Source organism: Accipiter gentilis, chromosome 12 (assembly GCF_929443795.1).
Source record: "Accipiter gentilis chromosome 12, bAccGen1.1, whole genome shotgun sequence".
NCBI lineage: Eukaryota > Metazoa > Chordata > Aves > Accipitriformes > Accipitridae > Astur > Astur gentilis.
Window position 1 is genome coordinate 2,467,981 of NC_064891.1, and position 21,669 is coordinate 2,489,649.

Genomic DNA, 21,669 nt, shown 5'->3' on the forward strand with positions numbered 1-21,669 from the left:
GGTATTTAAATGCTGGCGTATGGCTCTAAAGCACTGTGTTGAAATCGATAATAAAAATGAACATTTCATGGCATGGTGTTGCCTGGAGCTTTGAATAGTGTTGTTCAATTTATCAGTTGGCTAGTACTCTCTGAGATCATATGGGTTTGTTTTCATTTTCAGAGTACAAGTGGCATTTCATGATGCCTCAAAGGGAACTTTTGGTCCTCAGCCATTTCTTTTTCATTCTTCTCTGATCCCTGAGCTCTACCAGTAAAGCATGACCTTATGCACGTGGAGTTTAAAACACAGCGAACCACTGGGATACAGAGATGGACTTAATGTTAGCAAAACCTGGAACATAATGCTGGTACAACTGCATGCATGTGTGTGAAGTTCTTAAAAGTTTTGGAAGGGTGGTCTTGAGTCTGCTTTGCTTGTTTGGGATTCAGACTTAAAATTAGAGCTTGCTGCTTCCCCTTAAACTCTGAGATCTCAAGTTGTAACTTAAGTGCTAGTACAAACTAGTGCTGAAGCTGCAGTGGTAATTTCTACTTTGATTAGAGAAGGAATGAACAAAATGTACTTGAGGGGATAAGGCTTTGAAAGGCGATAGTGTCAGTAGGATGTTACTGTAATAGCAATGGAAGGTGCTTCCTTGTAGCATGAGGAAAACGGCAGATGAAGTTCTTGTACTTAACAAATTCCTATATCTGGTTTTCTAGATTTAAGACTTTCCTTAGCTACCATGCATATTTTATCTCAAATCACTGCAGTATGTCTTGTCCAAATGGATTTGACGTGTAATCATAGTATTAGGCAGATTTCTTATTACAGAGATCTTGGGGTCCTGCATTTTGGAAAGGCCTGTAAGCACGTTGTTTGAATGCAACTGATCTTAGGCAGTATATATCTGCCGGTGATGAAGTGTGTTGATTTGATCTCCTTCTCCTTTGTGGGCAAAAGGAGAAATAAAACTTGTTTGCTTATGAGCATAGGAGTCTGCTGTGTACATGAAGCTGTGTTATGGATAATAGCTCATGTTTTATGAGCCATATCTAAGTGTGAATTATGCGGCTTTCACTAGGGGAACGGCAGTCGGAGTGCAATATGCAATGTTTTAAACTGCTTCTTTCAAACCTTTTGAAGCTAAATTCTTAAATGACAAGACAGAGGGTTCTACTTCAGACCTTGCGATTTCTGATAGAGGAATTCTTCTAATTTCTTCTTCATTTCCCAGTTTTGGGGGTAGCTGGATTCTTCTCCCCCCACCCCCACTCCCCGCTCTGGGTACTTGACTTCTCCCTAGCTCAGTCTGGTTTTCTCAGATGTCCTTTTTGGCAGCAAGGCCAGGCAGTTAAGTTACTTTTACTGTAACGGGGAAGGACAACTTCCCTAGTTCTAGTTTCTTGTGAAAAGCACTAAGTTCAGGTTTCCTTAAGCTTTGTGAGGTTTCTAGTTTCAAAATCACCTTTATCTCCTTTCCTGTGGCAGAAGGAAGATAAAAGGGGTGACTTCTGAGAGCGTTCAGAATAGTTAGCATGTACATAAGCTGGGGATAAGGTGAGAACTGAAATCTCTGTAATCAGTTATTTCAAAAGCCGGAGATGGATATAAATCTGCTTCTAGAAGTTGAAGTCATCTGCCCATTATCCACTTCCAGATAAAATGTGCACAGCCACATCAAGTTGAAGCAACAGTGTTATCCTGATTTTCTTTATTTGGGATATCTGAATGGTCAATCGATCTGAATGAGGGGGAATCAGTTCTTCAACTCTGTGTTGAAATGTCAGCTAGTGTGCTGAATAAATCCGACCTACTTTGGTTAGCTATTCATAAAGCATAAATTAATACTGAGGCCATATCAGGGTGATAGAGACCTCTCTTGCAGGCAGGAAGAGGTTGCACAAAGGATCATTTTCCTTTCATCCTCCACCTGGACTGTTATTCTAGCAAAGCCTCGCTTGAAATTCTGAATGTCTTTCAGGATGTGTGGTGCTCAGCTTTTCCTTTGCAAGTGATTTGAGGGATTCTTCTGTAGAGGTACACATGCTTGGATAGAGGAAAATTCAGAAGTGTCTCAACTGCTGTGTGGATTGCAGGGTATTTGGGTCTCTGGTACCAGTACAGGCTTTGTATATTGTCCAGCGGCACCCAAGAATCAGAGTAAGAAGCAGATTCTAAAGACTTGAAAGTGCTTGAGTGACTTTAAAATACAAAAAAGAAATCAACTGGACGTATTAATGTATTCACAGCATTTGCATTCATTTTTTTCAATGAAAACTAGCTTGCTTATAACTAAAAAGAATTTAAAAAGTAACTGTGCTAGGCATGAACAAAGGTATGTTTGGCTCGAGGTTTTATCCATACTGGTGGCCAAAAGCAGATGTCTAGGGAAGAGTTATACACTTGCCCTATTCATATATGATACTTACCTGAGTACTTTTCCTGCAGTTTGTAGCTTGGCAACTATTTGAGCAAGACCCAGTTTCTACATCTGTGGTAAGGAGTTCACTAAATAATTGGACTGTTAACTTGTATTAAAAGTAACTTGCTTCCTCTTTGTTTTTTCCACCCTCTTCACCAGAATATCCTGTGTTCTGCCTAATGGTTCTCTTCTTCAAACTGCATTGAATGAGACAAACTATTCCGCTCCCTTGCCTTTCCACTGCATTCCTCCTTTGATCTAAAGATGTGTTACCTCTTTTCTTTGAGAAAGAAGTTAACTGTCATTGTTGATTTCACCAGATTATAAACATCTTTATTATATACCCCTCACTAGTTGAAAAATTTATTTATGCCTGTGCTGTCTGTTCTTGTAAACTGGCTTGATAATCCTGTGTTTGGTGATGATGTTGTCACATAGTTGGCAAAATACCTTTTTAGCCAGCATAACCAAATGAGTTGGTTGTTCCACGTGTATGTGAGAGGTAGATTTTTCTTCCCCTTTGGGGAATGCTGTTGACTTTTGTTTTTGAATGGTTGGATGATTTCAGTCTATGTGATAATGTGTCACATTTTGTGTGGTGTAGAGTGGGACTTTACTCTTAGCCTACATACTTTCTGTGAATCATTATGTGGTTGGGGGGATGCCTGTATTGGTCCATTATGTTTCATGGTAGCGGTGGTGCTTTCATGGCTTTTTTGTGTGTGTTATCCTCCATTTGTAGCACTCATATACGAAGGCTGGCTTTCCAAGACTTTTCTACCTTTCATATGCCTAGATGGGGAGGAGTCCTGTGACCTTTTGTCTGAAATCCCAGCTTTTTCCCAGAGCAGACAAGCAAGAATTTGTAGCAGCCAGCTTGGTAACGGACTTGCATCTTCCCTTCTGAAACAAGGTTTAGCCTTACGAAAGTATATATATGTATTTGCTGCTGACACCTTGATTCATATGTTTTTAAGCCTAGTCTTTGCTAGTAAATCATTAGTAATAGCACCTCTTTCAGAAATGACTAGGTGGATGGACCTGATAGAAGTAAGCTGAGTCCTAGCCAATTTCTTCATATACCCACAGTCATAAGCTTGTCCAGTTCCACACCTGTTTAATGAGAAGTTTAACTTTTTTATTTGATCATGAAGTTAGCCCCTCAAGTTCTTAGGCAACACCTTCTTTTAGCTTTACAGTTACTCTCTTTCTAGTGTTCAACCCAAGGATGCAGAGAGTACTAATAGTAATTGCTGAACTGTGGCTTAATGCCCACTTCTGTACTGAGGAAGAGGTAGAGGTTTCCAGAGCGGCTTTTGGAAGGTATGGAGTTGCAATCACAAGGTGAAGTGCTCTTGGTGGTATCAGCCCGAACTCAGGCTTGGAGAAACCTGATTTAAGGTGACTTGTTAGAGCATCAGTGTTATTCTTTGTTTTCTTTCTTCTTGGGTCTATAGTAATGGCAAAAATTTGTTTGCAGAAGGTAGTCTTCTGTAAGCCTGCTTTTGATATCACTAGTAATAACTGTTTGAAGTAAAATCTTTTTATGAAGGCTAGCATATATAAATATTCTTTGGAAAATTTCTGGAGTACACAACTTTAATCCTGAAGGTGAAGGGATCTCACTTAGGTTGGAAAACAGTCAGTGGTCAGAGTTTAAGGAGAGAGCTGATCAAGTTGATTTGTCAAATAGCAAGCTGTTAATCATAAAAATGCAAGCTGCTTCAACATATGTGAGTGAGATAAGCAACTGACGAGGCAGAACTAATATAACTAGCTGCTGAGTGTTCCTTGAGGGAGAGCCAGGAAAAGGCAGGAAGTAGCTTGTAACTTATTACACAGTTCCACTCAATGCAGAGACATCTGAATCGACCGCTCCACCTGTGGTGCAACGTACAAGTTAGCTTAAATTGCCCTGGAAAGCCTTGCCTGAGATACCATTCTTAAACTACTCTGACTCATTTTGTTGCAGTTGTCTGATATATCCTTGCCATAGAAGAGATGCCTGACCTTACTCAAACAATTGTTTGTAAAGCCAAGTCACTGATTAATTCTGCCTTGTTCAACTTAAAGCAGGGGTAATAACAATTTTCAGCTGGATTCATATGGATAGAATGAAGAGTGCAGGTTGTGTAGTCAGTTAGGAAACATCCCAGCAGCCTTAGGCTCAGAGCCTGCAAAATGCAGACTTTCATGTAAAAAGATGAATTGATAAATTACTGGCCTTGACTTTGAATTTCTTTCTCTTATGTTTTTGTAGCATTTGTAGTACATGAACTGTTAGCGTCACAAGCATATTACTTCCTAGGAAGGTTCAGCTTGCTTGCTTTGTGGTTGGTAACTTGTTCTCTTGAAAGGTCTTGCAATAGTTTGTGCAATGTATTGTATCTCTTTCCCATTAAAATCCTTTGAAGGAATTTACAAGAGGATATAAATGCAAAATCTTTGACCTTCAGTAATACTGAATACGTTTTCCCAGCTTGAAGGCTCTTCAGTTTACTTAGTTAAATCACTCAGTTTAATTGTGTTCTGCCTAGTGAAGTGGGAGAAGTGCTGGTGGCTTTTGGAAGACCTATCTTGGGGAAAAATCTGGTCCCAGAATATGCAGTACTAAAGCAAAGAGAAGTACAGTGACTTAGCTTGAACTTCTTCCACCCTTAGCTTACAGTTTAAAACCATTCTCGAAAGGGTGTGTGCCTCTAAGATGTGTGTTTTTCCACTTCAAGGGCTTGTATTCTCATTATGCTTAGTGCTCTAACAAGTGGGAGTGCATCTAGTAAAAGTGTCTTTCCTGCTTTGCCTAAGATCGCAGTAATACCTGCAGGTGTGCTTAACCTGTGATTATACACTTTTGTAAAATTTAACTCCTTTTGGAGTCAATGTGTTCTTAAGAGCAAGCAGGTGAAAGAAGGAGGAAAAACACCTAGTGAGAGTTAGAAGTTTTCCATGTGATAAGTTAAACTGCACATAACAGCAGCTTTGCAGAGGTTGGAGTTGGCATTTGGAGGAGTTCATGCTATGTTGTGATAAAGTGACATTAATTGGGCTGCGGGTGAAACAGTACAGCTGTACTTAAACTGATCAAACTGACTACTTGATGTATTGTACTCACTGGGGAAAGCATTCTTCTGGTTCTAGTGGGAAGTCTATATATTTATTTGGTTGGGTTTTTTTACCAAACTTACTGAAAACTACTCTTGAAATTGTGCAATAAATTATGTGGCTTCTGGGGGTATTGGTAATTAAGTGTCTGTGAAGTGTTACCATGTGAAAGCTTGTAGACTAACTGAAAGCAGGTTTAATATGGAAGCCCTAACCTGAGCATGTAGTGTTACGGATCAGCTGGTGCTCCTGTTGCTTTCCTTGCATCACTTCTCTCATCAGTCATTCAGCCTGCTCGCCCTGTTGCCTCTTGTTACTTAGGTTCAATGCCACAAGAAGAGATGGGACAGGACAAGCTTGTGGGCTGGGAGCAGGATGTGACGTAGACAGGTGGTGTTGGCAGTAGTAGCAAGCATTTGGTTGTGTCTGTGTGCTGTCCTGCCTGACAGCATTTAAAACTCCTATTTAGCTTAATTTTCAGGCTGCCAGTTTACTACGTAAAGCCTTTTTTTCCTCACTTTCAGCCTAAAGTGGCAGGTATAAGTTGGAAAAAGGCAAGAATACAGCATTGGCAAAAAACTAGTTAAGTGGTGTTTTATCTGAATTGTCTGCCTGTCTCATGATCTATGTAAAGCTATTGCAGCTACCTCCACCTCCTGGCTTTTGCCAAGCCTTAGTCTTCCGTTGTTTCTGTGAGATGACTGGAGAAATGAAGAGTCACTGAATTTTTACCACCTTTGGTTTGACTGATGAGTGTTTCACCCTTAATTTCAGATGTTCTCTTGCTACTGCCTTTTTATAATGGGATTACTGCTTCCTTTCTTTCCTGGACAGTGTGTTTTCTGAGGTACTGCGACTAGCCTGAAACTTTAAAGCTTGTACATTCTACCTGTGTGAAATAGCCCAGGCCAGTAAGGGACCATGCCCATGAGCGTGCTTTGGAAGCTGGCAGGTGAATCTCATCAAAAAAAGCTTGTATGCTGGGGCTTTCAATGTGACTCTTATCTGTGGTTACCCTGGTTTGGGATGTTTTCTGTAGGAACCTTCAATTTGATTGTCTTTTGGGATCTTTGATTACAGGTTCTTTCTTGGGAGCTCTTCCTTAGACTTCATAAATTAAAAGTTGGGCTGGAAATATACAAGAGTAGGATTATTGAAGTCGTCTTAAATGACAGCACATCTGTTTCTTCAGTTTAAACCGAATTATATGTGCTTCATCTGTCACAAATGGCTTGGCATGTGTCTGTTGTTTTTTACAAAAGGTGACCCCAACACTGTAGGAGTTTCAGTAATTACAACTGCTTTGTCAGATTGGGTCGTGTGATTATTTTAAAGAGTTTCTGGCACTTTGTCAATTCAAGTTTTTATATGTCTGCCTCTGGTGGGGGGGGGGGGGGGGGAAGCTATTCCCATAATTGCTTACTTTTTCTCTGAAAGATGGGTGATCTGGTGGGATAAAATCACAGTAACCTTTACTGTGCATTTTGAGGACTGAACAGAATAGCTAATTTGCCAAAAACTGTAAAGTGTTTATTGCTGGCATTTCCAAAGATACCTTTATCAATGAACCCATGTCCAGCAATACCTTGAAGAAGTATGTGTGTAGTCCTGAAAATCACAACACTGAACAATTTGAAAAGGAATCTGGGTTTTCAGGGACTGTCAGGTTTTTTTCCTTGAGAGACAGGAAGTACATGTAAAGCAAATGCTCATGCAGTTTCAGCACTGTTTTTAGTCGTTCAGCCTATAAAAAACTAAAGGCTAATAAAATATGTTGATTTACTCTTCAGTTGAAAGCATCCTTTTCTAATTTTTGTCTTGCTCAATTTTCCTTTGCCAGTCAAATGAACAATATAAAGGTGGGAACCTTGAGGGCTTGCTTCTTGGTATTTATGCCCCAGGGCTGTTAGCTTTGCTGTGGGACCAGATACCCTTTGTTTGCTGTTGTACCCATTTAAGCTGTCATTTTCTATTTGAAGACTTAAGGGTGATGTTCTTGACTGTTTTATAACAGAAACAAACAAAAAAGTTTTCATGCTAGAAGCTGCAGTGATTTACAGTAGTAGTGGCCCTGCTGACAGTTCAGTTAAGAAAAATGTCTTCTGGTAGCAGTTTTGTCGTGATAAATAAGTATCACTTTTAATAATACCAGTTTTGATTTGCATACTTCCATTTCTGTGGTGTAATTTCTAATGTGAAGTGATCAGTATATAATGTACCAGAAAGCTTTGATTCATCTGCAGTGGTGGACTAAAATTGGATTGCTGAGTGGGGTGCCAGTCTGGTTGTGGGCCCCTTCTTGCAGCTGGTATGGCTCTGCAGCTTGTGGTGCAGCTGCTGAACTGCTGTTTAGCCCCATGAATTAAAGAAAACCCACCTTGGTATCTGCTCGGTGTGCTAACTTGTAATTAGTAGTAGTCCAGCATCTGTGCTGAAAGCAGCTGAGAGCTCTGTACAGTGGGGATGGGGAAATCCTTACAGCTATGCAAAAGTAACCAGTCTGTACTTGTTAACTCCAGCCCTTGAGCTACATTACCATACAGGATTAACCGAGGTTGTGAACTGCTGCAGTCTCTAGTAGATGTGAGCATCTGTGTGCGTATCCATGATGTCTTCTCCAGACTGTTCTTCCACCTGCTTGCTTGTGTCTTATAGAAGAATACTTCTTTAGGCAGAAATAAAGATACTGTTAAACTAACCTGTCATCAAAACCATGGTAAGCCTCAGTAAAGGGGCTTTTTGTTTTAGCCCTGCCTGCCTTAACCATAGCTTTAGTCAGCTTCTACAGAACTTATGTCCTTCAAGAAAGGGTGTTGAAGGACTCTGTGCTTCCCTGAGGAGACAGCATAAATTCCTGGAGAATGGCTAGCCTGCAGCTTGGCTGAAAGCTGGATGTTGAGTTATAACATCAGCCTTAACTGGATAAGCTAGTGTGGATGTAAAGCTGCTAGATCTGGCTTAGAGATCTCACTGTATAGGCTGTGGGGGGAAAAGCATGTTAATACTGCACCATATGTCTGCATAGCTCTAACTAGGGTACTACTGTGGCAAAAAGGGGGCTTAATTCATTGAAATGGAGGTCCTATCCAGGGACTGCAACTCTGGGGTAAAACGTTCTGATTTGAGAAGTTTTTGTGCATGAGTTGTTGCCTGCCACTGAGGGTGCCGACTTTTGAGAACCATTTCTTTACAGTTTCAGCAGCATTTTGCTGTGGCTGAGTTACATGGTCACCAGGGGAGAACTGACAGCTTTTGTTGCTTTCCTTGAGCTTTGTATTTGCTTTCTAGAAGGGAAATAATGTTTTTAGTTATGTTTTTGATCCGTGATCTGTGGAGTTAATACAATCTATAAGCTGCCAGTTAGCACCACTGTGATGGAATTTCACTTGCTGCAGTATTTAATTCAGCTGTTTCATAAATATAGCTCATATGTGTGGGATTCTTCATACTTAAGCTGTTGGTATCCATGATTACAAGAAGACACAATAACTCTTAAAGTGACAGTCTTTTTTAAAATACCCAGTGATACTGCTCTTAGCTCCAAGGTTTATAAGAAATGCAATCCAACCTTTGAGGTTCAACCTCGTACAAAAATGAACACTTGTGGTTTAGTTCAAACTGTCCCTCTTGAGCCTGATTTTTCTTCCTGTCCTCTAAGGCAGTGGTCCCCAAAGTGGAGTGTACAAAATATTTCATTGGGGTGCAGGAAGAAAATATATTTTGTACCACTAATAAATACGGTAGAAATTTAAAAACAGTATTTATTTCATCTTTATCTCAGCCTTTTTAAATTTGTATTTTTGTGTATGTTTATAATCTACATAATAGTGCAGTAGTGCATGTACATATATTATACATATATTGGGGGTGCGTGCTCAAAAATCTTTTTACTGATAGGGGTGTGCAATCAAAAAAGTTTGGAAACTGCTGCTCTAAGGCATTTGGGGCAATAGGAAACACATTTGGGCGCTAGAACCTTTCCAGGTTTATTATGGACCGTGGTGTTAGTGCCTGGCATGCTGATGCAGGATTTTGAAGCATATTAGTTTAATGATACTGGCTTTATGGTGATGTTTTCCCTGGCCATAACAGAGGCTGTGTTCCTAGGCTGAGACCTTCCTGAGGCATTATTTTTCCAGCTGAGCTCTCAGTTCTATTTATCTATAACTTCTTAGTCTGCCACTTTGTCAGCTGGAGGTAGTCAGACTCTTTGTAAAAGAGCAAGAATGTAGTTTGGGTTGAGATAAGGTGGTTCTGCTTGAGCACTGACAGTGTATTTCAGTGTTTATTAATGAGGTCTTCTTCAAGATGAAGACCTATATTGAGAGATAGTATGTAAGATGCTTGCTTTGGGTATGCACAGATTATACTAAATTTTTAAGGTTTATAATAAGCTTTTCTTGAAAAAGAACGGCAAGCCCATTGTAGAACTTCATGGGAGAGAGTGGCAGCCAGTCAGGCTAATTATAATACAACACTGTTCACTTCTGTCGTGAGTGTAAGTGAATCTTCAGCTGTTGTTTGAGCAGATGAATATAGTCTCACTTAATGGTGAAATGAACCAAGAAGTAGAAGAGGGACATGAATAATATCATTTGATGTCTGTACATTGGACTAAGAGTGAACAGTTTTAAATGTTAAATTGCTTTGTTTTACCAGACAAATGAACAGAAATATGTTCTCTTACAGGTTTTGGAAGGAAGGATGTTGTAGAGCATTTGCTACAGACAGGAGCCAACGTTCATGCTCGTGATGACGGAGGGCTGATACCTCTTCACAATGCCTGCTCTTTTGGTCATGCTGAAGTGGTTAGTCTGTTACTATGTCAAGGGGCAGACCCAAATGCTAGAGACAATTGGAACTACACTCCTTTGCATGAAGCTGCTATCAAGGGGAAGATAGATGTGTGTATTGGTAAGTGTCTGTCACTTCTTATATTGAGATTTTACTAGATACATAAACAGATACATGTTTTGTACAGTTGTAATTGTTAATGTGCTGGACTTAAGATGAAAGATACTGCTTGTTCTTAAAAGCTAACTTCTTTTAAACCTGCAGGTAAGTATAGTGATAGTTGTTTAAGACTAACTTTTTCATGGTGTATAATACAAGCTTTGCTGAACTTGCATGTGAAAAACTAACCTGGCGAGATTGGGTAAAGTCTCCTTGTCTGTTAAATTACAGTATTCAGAATCTGAATGTGGAAGTTAGTCTTTCTTGGTCGCTCTCAAGAAAACTAGCTTTACTAGGTAAAGTCTTTGCTTTTTGGGCTGCTCTATATGTTGTCCTACTGGTTAGGAAGATGGTTAACCTTTCATTCTATACAGTATGAGGAAACATCTCATTAGTCCTTTGGAGATTTCCAATACAAGTTACAGGATACCATTGTTGACAGTGGTTATAGATCTTCAGTGTGTGTGCTGTAGCCTGGAGCCAAAGCAGTTTCAAATAAAATTGAACACTTCAATCATTTTAAATGTCTAGAACGTATAAAAAGCTTTTCAGTCAGGATGTCTTTAACTTTTATGGTTTTTCTCAGTGTGCTTAGTATTACTTTTTTTCTAAATGGGAAATTCTATTTTTATTTTTTTTACACTCAGATCAGTTCCTTGAACTTATTTATCAATTCTGGTTCTTCTCACATCTACTAACTTGAATAAAATAGCCTGCTCAACCTTGTGTTTTATATCAAACGTGGAAAGGAAAGCTTGATTTTTAGGAACCACAGTTAAGATTATGAACATAAGATTTGTTCTATATGTTATCCAGATAACAAGACACAATTTTCAGAATTTCAGATAAAGTCTATTTGCTTAAAGACTTATTAAGCAAAATTCCTGCAGAGAAAGCTGCAAAACTTACAGGACAAGTTCTTGCATTAGCTTTATTGCAATACTTGTGTCATTACTTTAAAAAAAAACAACACCAAAAATTGAGGGAAAGAAAATTGGAGGAAGCACCAAAATATAATTTTTTTTTAATCTATTTCTTCTTTTTACAAGGGATGTGATGGACTTCATTCATTTTATCTCTTTGTGTGAGGTAAAACATCCAGAGAATATTTTACAGCAGTTACTGAGTATAGTTGGTTATACAGCAGTACTATGGGAAGAGGTCCCCTGATATAGTAGGTCCCAATAACAGTCTGTTGTGACAATGGTGAATAGAAAAGTAAGCTTAAATTCCAGTCAGTAACTGGAGTTTTGTATGTGACTTAAAGGAAGTTACTATTTTGGTCTGTTCGGTGCTGGAGTCTGCCTGGCTTTGGGAACGGCTGACCGAAAATACAAATTAAATGGGAGAAGGTTGATAGTAAGAAGCTGAAAAGTGACCTGTAAAGGAGGACTGGGTTTGTTTGGTTTGGAAAAGCTTTGTCTTGGTCTTTTAAAACCTTGTTATAAAGCAGGAAGGGGTGCAGCAGCACACCTTTGTGTTCATAGGTGATAGGATGAAAGATGGTTGCAACAGAAGGTTTTAGGATTGGGGGGGGGGGGGGGGCAGCATGGGTAGTGCCACTTTGGGAGGTTTGTCTAAAGGCTCTGTATTACTCCTTGGAGGAGATTGGGCAGGTCAGATCAAGGTGGCAGATTATGTGGTACACCAATTTTGATGTACAATGCTGGCAGTAATTTGAGATTATTTAGATCTAATTACCATAATCAAACTGATGATACCTTTAAAGGTATACTATAATTCAGCAGGAAGTTGTGGGCTTGCTGAAAGGAAGAACAGAATCAAATTTATGGCTTGCATTACACAGAATTTCATTCTCTAAATGTTAGATGTTAGACTAAGGGGATGATCCGTATATATAAAATATTCACCGTGTTGTACTGATCAAATCCCAAAGCTCTTTTGATGTCTGCTGCAATGGTAGGGTTCCTTGGAAGCACTGAGCAGGGCTGCAGGACTAGATGCAGTTCTCCTTACAAAGCTACTTGCAGGCAGATTGGAGTCTGGGAATTTTTTAAAAATTTGCTCTATTCTATGTTAAAGAAGCAAGCATGATGCTGTTGTGCTCAGTTTAGTTACAGATACACATGTATGTTGTACTTCAGATATTTGATCTGTCAACATTGAGAGTTACTACTGAAGGCAGTGTCACCAGTCACTAGATTTAATATGTACTGTAGTATGATGTTTCTTTGGGATTTAGTTGATTCCATAAAACTGCTGGGACATGAGTATGGACAAAGAAGTCTATTCTTTCTTGTTTGTTGTGAGTTTGTTTGCAATTAATATCTAGTGGGCAAGCATGTTTTGCTGTCTTTGGCAAGTTCCTGTTTCTTTTGAATGGTTTTATATATAATTTTTTTATTAAGGTCATCAGCATTTGTCTCAAAGTCTTTTGAAGGAACAGATTATACACAGGATAATGGACCAATGATTGTGTAGGGCACAAATTCTGACTAGGAATCCTTGAATAGCTTTCTGGAATATATTGTACACTACTGCTATTTACACCTTAAGTGTAGACTTACAGCAGATACAAAGGAAGAAATTGGCCTGTAAAAAAAGAAAAATCACATTCTTAGGGTATTCCTTTTTAAACAAGCAAGGCATGTTTTTTTAAAAGCGTTAATTGAAGAATAGTCTCTGGAAATCCCGGCATAACCTAGAATTTATTGCTGAACTTAGTTATCTGTCTGAAAAGCAATAGACTGTGTAGGAATTAGTCATCTAGACTCATTTTTGGCTACCTATTCTTGTCATCTTCTTCCAAATGATGTAATGGGAGAGACCTTTCCAATTTATCTTCTCTCCTTCCCTTCTTTGCCACCCCAGTCTGCATCTTTTCTTTATCATATCTAGCATAGAATGGTGTTCTTTTGGCCACTTTACAGGTCAAAAAGGGACAAAGTGATAATTGAACAAAGCGCGGAGATGCAGCACGTTCATGAATAATGGTTCTTCAGAGGAAAACTCCAGGCATTGAAGCAGGGTGGGAAGACCAGCAAAAGCTAGGTAGTGATTGCACTACAAGTATAGAATGCTCTTGTGTCTAGCACTAGCCTTAGAACAGAATGTGCATATTTATGCTCAAAGTACTATGAGTGCTTAGCTGTACGGCCAACTTTAAAAGGTACAAACCCTGCCACTGGGAAGCTTATGTGGAAATAAGAAGTGTACATGAATGGATGAAAACTCATCAGACTATGCACAAACTTCTACTCCAGGAAACTGTAAGACAGCAAATGACTGCTATGATTTCTTGTTCTTCTGTTTTACTGGTTGCATATTACAATTGTAGGACAGTGCAGGAACTTAAAGGGAGAGAACACAAATGTGCTGAGTTTGGGAGGAATGTGGACTGTGGCACTTTCAGGTGGCAGTTGTTTTTGTGTCCTGGGTCTGGAAGTGCAGGAGATCTTGGAGGATGGTAAGCAGTGCTCAGCTGGTTTGCTGACCATCTCTTACAATATATTTAGTCACTGCAGATTTGTTTAGTTCCTAAGTAATTGAATCCATTTGAAAGCGTTGTTTGCTATATGTAATAATTTTTGGACTAAATGTATTGAAGCATTAAAACCAATTGTCAGATAGTGTTCTCCAGTATTTATGGCGTCTAGGATTGCTTTATCTGTCAGGAAGATGCATTTTCAGTGTTTGTGGACTGCTTCTAGAGCTAACGAAAAGTGGTTTTGTTCCTCAGTGTTGCATTTGCTCATGGAATAATGAACGAATGGTGAACTCTGTAAAGTGTGTTTGGAGGAATGCTGCAATGTCAGGGTAGTGACTGTTCTACAGGTCAGGCTGGGGAGAAAGGATGATCTATTTCTTCATCTGAAAGTCTATACTGCAGTCAGACCAAAGATCTGTGTAGCTCACTTTTCTCCAACAATGACTATGAATGGCTTGAGTGTATCCTTCTTTCTCATGGTTGTCAGCCATTTAGGAACTTGATAAAGTGGAGGCTGCATCTGGACTGTGTTGTGTAGCCATTGGTATAAAAAATTATTGAACAATAGATCTAATCACTTCTTAAATGCTGCTATACTTCTGGCTTTGAAGGTGTTCTGTGGCAGGAGAGTTCTACAATTTAGTAGCCCTGCAGGAAAAAAGCAACCCTTCCTTTTCATGGCAAATAGTGAACAGTCATTTCTATTTGCAGTCTGCATATTCTTCATGATTTTATAGGCCTCTATCTTTTCTTCCTTCAAATGTCTCTTTTTCAAGCTGAAAAACTCAGTCTTCCATCGTGTTATCCTGTTGAATATTCTGGTATTATTGTCTTTTTTTCAAGGGTGAGGGGTTGGTATGGGGGTACAGACATCAAAGCTAGGTGTAGTAGATTTATAGGGTAACATTCTGGTTTGGTTTTCTGGTTGCTGAGCACTGAATGGGCGTAGCTCCAAGGTATTTCCTGAGTGGTAACAGCTCCTATAAAACTGTGTGTTTGCGCAACACACTTTTTTTGTTAAAAAAAATAGGCTAAAAATAACCTTACGGAAGCTGTGCTTATGCAGTCTGTCCGGGCTTGCTTTGCCCTCCACTGTGTTTCTGCAGAGGCTGTAGTTATTCCTGCAGAGATGTTTTTGGTTTTGGTTTTTTTTTTTTCCCCCAGGTGGTTCTCCACTTGAGTGTTGTGAGAACTATAGGACTGCTAGCCTGAAAGTGATCTCAGGTGTCATAAACCTGCTTAGTTTTTAAAGGGCATCCTTCACAAATATGCAAACCATGAGCATCTTCTATGGTGATGCCATGTTTTATGGATCTTGAACATACAGGGTACTCTAGTAATTTTAGGGAAATAAAAAATTCTAGCTACTGAAAAGCTTCCTTGAACACTGTACAAAACTGTAAAAGTTTTTTAAAATTACTTTTAGCCCATGCAGGACTAAGGATCTGTCAGGAATTACTTAATATGACATTAGACCAGTGTTTTGATTGGCTTCTTCTGGGCCAGTTATAAAATTTCCTGCAAAGGTCCTGTGGCATGATGAATTTACCATCCCAGTGCTACGAAACGATCTCTAATGGTAGCGTCAAGGTGCGTTTGTCTCTTTTTGACCAGAGAACTTCTGTGGAAGTTGATTTTTTTCTGTTATCCTTTTTGCACTTGAAAGATACAGCAAGCAAGCAAACTAAAACTTTTTTAAGCTAGCAAGTTTTCCAAAGTACAGGTCCTGCCCTTAGCATAGGGATCACTGTTATTTGAATGTCTCTTTGTTAACATGTCAAAACATTGCTCACCCTGCTATGCTTTCTTGGACTGGGGAAGGAGAAGAATTCCTTAGCTATTACCTTCTGCTATTACATATCTGTAGGCTGAAATATGTGGAGGGAATATGATGTGACCCCTTCCTGCAGGGTAGGTAAGTCTTCTGCCAGGATTTAAAAAAAAAACAACCTACAAAAGGTAGTTCATGGGTAGAACTAGTGCATAGTAAACCTTAAACAGATTGTAGAAGTGGTAATTTGCCCAATTATTGAACTGCTCACCTGTTTGGTCACCCTGCAAAGAAGGTATGTACAACAAATAGTGAAATTATTACAGTTGATGATGATTTTGTCCCTTGAGATTTTAGAATGCTCAAAGTGTTTTGCCTTCCAAGCAGAGGAACTGTACTGCTCTAAAAGTTAGAGCTGTGTCTGATTTTACTACCTGAAAAATTAAAAAAAATAATCACTGGAAATACTGTCAAAGAGCAGAATTATGCAGTAGCCAGTTCTTTTTGGGAATGGGATGGGGTGAGGTGAGGGGGAGAAGCTTTAGCATCTTAACTGAAAAATGATTACAGTGACCATAGATTTAGGTGCTGGATTGACAGAAGCCTGTAAGAAGACTAGTAGCTTCTTAATAAATATTAGAGGGGGATATTGGTAACTGAGGTACATTGGGAGCTGGTTATACACGTTGTCTTTTGGAGAGATGTACCAAATTCCCAGACTCTCTTGGAGAACTGGTGTTCTAGAAGGAAGCTTAGATTCAAAGAGGCATCCCAGGGATCTGATATTTGGAGGCTTGTAAAATCATTGGAAAATGCTCTCAAGCGAGTACTTCCAAATATTTTGTGTAAAATGTTTAACTATTGCTGCTGTTTATATCAGAAGATTCTTGAATATTGTCAATATTCCTGCTTTGACTTTTGAATTACAGAGTTGGAGCGCTACTGCTGCTGACTACTCAGTGTGCGGTGGGAAAACAGTGACTTGTATTTCAACATTTTTAAGCTGCAGGACAGTCTAAAGAAAGTTAGACTGTTCTTGTGTACCAGAAACTTGAGTTTTGTTCCATTAGGAGGACATGAATTAATCCCTACAGTGGGGGACCTTTCCTGTCTGTTGGTTGCAGTTAACATTGACATACAGAGCAAAGATGCCTTGTGACTTCATCTGCTTAAGACCAAGCAGTCCTGATTAACAGCATCTATCTAGTATCTGTCTAGATATGCCAAATAAAAATCCTGGCTATTAATAGTATTTATTACGCATATACTCACTGATCAAAGCCAAATCTGTTGTGGAAGCAGGCTCATCAGACTATTCAGGTTATGAATTCTTTTGGTCTGTTTCTGCTCTGTGAGTGAGAGCATGTGTGTGGAACCCTGCTTCCTTGAGTAGCAAATGGTTTTAAATCCCGTGCATACACAGTGGCTCAAAGACCTAATATGCTTAAGTCTACTCATACTGTTTCTTCATGGGGTCCTTCTCAAGTGAACCTTGCATGATAGCAACCATAGGATAAAAATTCCATGTTTTAGGTTGAGTGGAAGGATGCTTTTGCTTTCTCACTGGAGTTCTTGTTCATGGTTTTAAATAGTCATGTCCTCTAACCACTTGTTTAAGCTATGTCAGCTTCTAAATGTTAGTATTCATCGCAGAAGTGAGAGCTTCTTGGGCTGAATCTTACTACATTTCCCACTGTGTAAGTCTGCAGTTCAGACTTCCCTTATTGAAAGGGACCTGAGACTAAGGCCGCATTCTCTGAGAGCTCGTGGGGGTGGAAGAACCCATGATTGAAATCAAACATTGGTAATTTGGAGAAATTGTGTAATACTGTTGTCATAGTAACAATGAACTGGAGTGTGACAACAGGGCTCTTGTCAAAAGTGACTACAGAAAATGGTTTGGGGGACTCTACCATGGCATATACAACTGCAGTGGTCCCTGGTGGACTTTGACAGAAGGACAGGAGGGAAGTTGGTCAATTCCTGTGTGTGAAGGATACCTCTTCGGTATATGACATCTATGTGCAGGCAGGTCTGTTAATGTAGTGCAGTCTACAGGAGTTACTGTTATGGGAAAAGGTGCCAAAATGAGATGGGGTTGTTTGCTATAAAGGCTCTAGGGAATCCTTTCTGCTGGCATTTTGCATCTGTGCACATGCAGCTGTGAAAGATGCTTTACAAAGAAAATATCTGTGAGCAGTGTCAGTCACACAGGTGTGCCTGACAAAGGTGTCGGAGTGCCAGGAGCTTTGAAACGAATGGATCATTGACACAAGGCGGAACTGCCCTACTGCAACATTCTTGTGAGAGGACCAAGCATTGAGCTGGATTAATCCTGAGGTTAAATCCTCTTTGGAAAGAAAATCAACAGTAAACCTGATAGCAGAGAGGGTGATGCTTTATAAAGATTGGGTGAAAATGAGCCTTACTTCAGGTGAGGAAGACTTGTCTGCAGGGTTAAGCTGTTGTGGAAGGTGGCAAAGCTGAGCTACTTGAGCATGTGGACCACACCTGAATGAGACTTAAGCAGTGTGGTGCATAAATGGGCTAAGATTGTAAGGCTATAATAGCACAGGAATGTATATAAATTATAGAGGCTGTTAAGATGTTTTGGAGGACTTTGTTTAGCTGCTTAAAAGTAGTCATTCATGACAAAGCAGGGCTCATAGCTAGCTTAATGCTTTTGCTTAACGTTGACATATTCACTGATTGGAGGAATAGGAAGATTTGGAAAGCCCCAGACCCAGTTTGAGCCAGCACAAGGAGATATAGTAACCACTAGCCTAAAAACTAAGATAGGAAAGAACCTGCCTAGAGACGAGAAAAAGGCCCCAATGAGAGAGAAGATCACCCCAGACCTGAATATTACTATTGGACCAGACTATGTGAGGGGCAGGAATTTAGATTCTAAGAGTATAATTGCCCAGGAATTTTAGTGTTTAGGGTCCCTCTCCAGAGGTGCCCAGCTCGAGCAGTCTAAATTTGAGCACCATAGCTGGAATAAATTATGCTTTTTATTTTGAAGGCCTTGATTAGAGATTCTACTTTGGGGAACCTAGGGTTGAGCCCAAGGGAAGAAGCAGCGCCCGAGGGCAAGTTTGTGTGTGTGTGAGGAGTCGAAAGGGACACCTGTGGGCTCACTGGAGTTGCTGCTGCGAAGGGACTCTGGTCCTACCGGGTAAAGTCTGAGGTGGTGTGTGTGCGACATCTTGAGTGGTGGGTGAATGCTCAGGCAGCGGCTTCTCGCTTAACAATGCTAATAAAATTACTTCTTGTTTTCATATCTAGAACTAGTGGTGCTGAAGGCTTGTAAAACCTATCATGTTACTGTGTTGCTTACAGTCCTTAAGGCTTCATTTATATTGTGGTGTTTGTATTGCTAAAAGTTGATTGAAATTCAACTTCCTGAAAATAGGTTGAGAAGGATTCTCTTATCTGGTGTTTCATACATAGTGTATTTTGGAAGCTGTCTGCCTTTGTTAGGTTTGAACTGTGTTGACATTTAATATGTTACAACCTATCTGTGGGTTTTAGACTTTTTCCCAGTTCCATTTCTTCTTTCCTAAAATTCAGGTATCAAGAAAACTAGCCTTTTTGCCTTTTTTGGCTGCTTGGCACAGGAGAATCTGTGGAGGACGAGGAAAGAGTCATTTATTTTATGATGTTTCTTTACAAGTGTTGGTTAAAACAGAACCTGGTTACTTGCCACAAAGGAGGTGGTACAGCAATATGCAAAACACTATTGGAAAACTTGCTGTAGGGTGTTTATGGGAAGTAAGGTCTACAAAAGTACTGATGTTAACTATTAGCAAATTGAGAGGCGGGGGAAGAGGAAGTTGCATATTACCCAGAACAGAGTAATGGAACAGATACTGCTCTTGCAAACACTGAAACTGCTTTCAGATGTCTGATGCCAGTTTACGGTGGCTTTCTATGTATCTCACAGAATTACTTAATCTTACAGGGCTATGCTTCTGATTACTGTAGTAATATCTGCTTTTAGCGTCTCAGAGGAACCATGTGGTCTTAATGCAGTTCATAATGTGGTTTAAAAATGATCTCTAGATATATGTGTAGCTGTTAAGACATAAATGAGCAGGGCCAATTCTAGCAGAGTTCTCGGATGTTTGCTTGGTCTAATGGAAAACATTGATTAAAGTATTATTATAGGATATAAAGGTCTTGCTTGTAAAAATGTGCGAGCAATGAAATATTTGTCATATAGTGAACAAAGGAAGGTGTCTCTTTTTAATTATTTGCTCTTTCTACAACGTAAAGCAAGTGTACAAAATTAACTATGGGGATTGAAGCCTGCTGAAAATACTGAGTGCTTACCTCTTGTTCTGTGTGGTCTTCGCTTCAGTCTTTCATGCAGCTAGGACTCATGATGAGCATGGACTCGTGTACTCCAGTAATTAATTGTTTTTCCATGTTTATACAAGTGCACCACACTTTTTAGACAAAGCTATTCATTTCTAGGAAAGGCTGAAGTGTCTGGTGTGAATTCTGCTGTTGATGCTGTGTGTAGTCTTCATGTTTCACTGATATCTTGTCCAAGCAAGCAGTACTGAGTAATTCCTTGGTTAGGCACTGTGCACTTGACCCAGCTATGTTATTGGATACTGAACTTGTGTAACAAGGGAGCCAAGAGGAACTGGCTGCAACAATTTGTTTTTATTTTCTTGTTTGGGGTGATACAAGGTTTGCACAAGACACAGGTGTGACCTAGGAGAGGAACCCACTCAGACTGACGTAACATGCACCCTTCCCTAGCTTGAGACCCACAATAGTGATGATATCTTCTTACCTGACAGATCGTGAGATTTTTGCAGTGTAGAATATTTGCATGTCAAGGACCTAATGCTAAATAGAAGACTTGCATTGCTCTCTATCAACAGGGCATGGCGATGAGCAGTTCTGGGACTGGAGAACAAAGGGATATAGCTCTGTCCTTTAAGAACGGAAAGCAATGTGACCTGTTTTATATAATAATGTGGTCTAAGTGGCTGGGGAAGGTTTCCAAGACCGGTACATGCAGTACTGCTAGCTAGTCAGTTATTATTAGAGTTCTATATCTACTTGAACTTAATGTATTCTTAGCTTCCTGATGTTTACTTCAGAAACAGAATTTTTGAGAATACCTATGTCTTCTGGCCAACGTGTAGCTTTAGCCACAATTTCATGGACTGATCGGCTTGGTATTCCTAAGATTTAATGTACTACTTGTATTTCTTAAATATTTGGTATTATGCTGTGGACTAGTGATGAGTTTACAAAATTGGCACAAGGTGCAAGTTTTATGCAAAACATGCAAAAGCTACCTGACATGTTGGGGCTACTTTAATCTTAGAGTTCCAGCTCTTAATCACATCAAAACGTTACTGTGTGTGTTCCATAGGGTGTGTGACTAAGATACCATCCCCAAGTCAGGTACTGTTGAAACCTGGTAGGCACCGAAGTTCACCTCTGGAAAAGGCTGTGCTCTTGGATTGGAACAGTTGTTTTGTTTGTTGGGCTTTTTTTCTTTTTTTTTTTCCCTTGCCCTTCTTGTTCTCAAGTCACTGAATGGTCGGTTGAGAGCTGCTGCAAGGGTTTGAATCTCTTCAGCGCATATTTCTTCTGGTGCTAAAAAAGAGAAACTGGTTTTGATTATAGATGCACCCTTTCTGTTTCAGAAAAATGGTAGATCCAGGAAAGGGTCTAAGAAACTTTTAAAGACTCCTCAGTTTGTTGCTTCCTGAGTGTTAGATTTTGGTGCACTGGCAAATAATGCATTCTGGTAGCTATATAGCTAATTCTACATGCAATCTATCACCCAACTTCCACCAGGAGTTTTTTCCCCCAAACTTCATCTTGAAGAAGTGGTTAGCATGTGCAGAAGGAGATTGGAATTGGTCTTTGGCTTCTCTTAACTCTCCTCAATTCCTTTTCCTCTTAGGATGCTGCTTGTTGACCTGATTTGCCTCGGTGGCTGCTTTTGCTTTTCAA

The 21,669-nt window shown here is 39.7% G+C and overlaps 1 protein-coding gene across 4 annotated transcripts in view; it reads left to right on the top strand.

Moving 5' to 3' along the window:
* TNKS (tankyrase) overlaps positions 1-21,669 on the top strand; it is a 139,652-nt gene that overhangs the window by 1,664 nt on the left and 116,319 nt on the right. For all 4 annotated transcript variants that reach the window (XM_049814538.1, XM_049814539.1, XM_049814540.1 and 1 more), the window contains one exon: positions 10,199-10,423. In XM_049814538.1, coding sequence (XP_049670495.1) covers positions 10,199-10,423 — 225 coding nt within the window. The remainder of the gene's footprint in view (positions 1-10,198; positions 10,424-21,669) is intronic.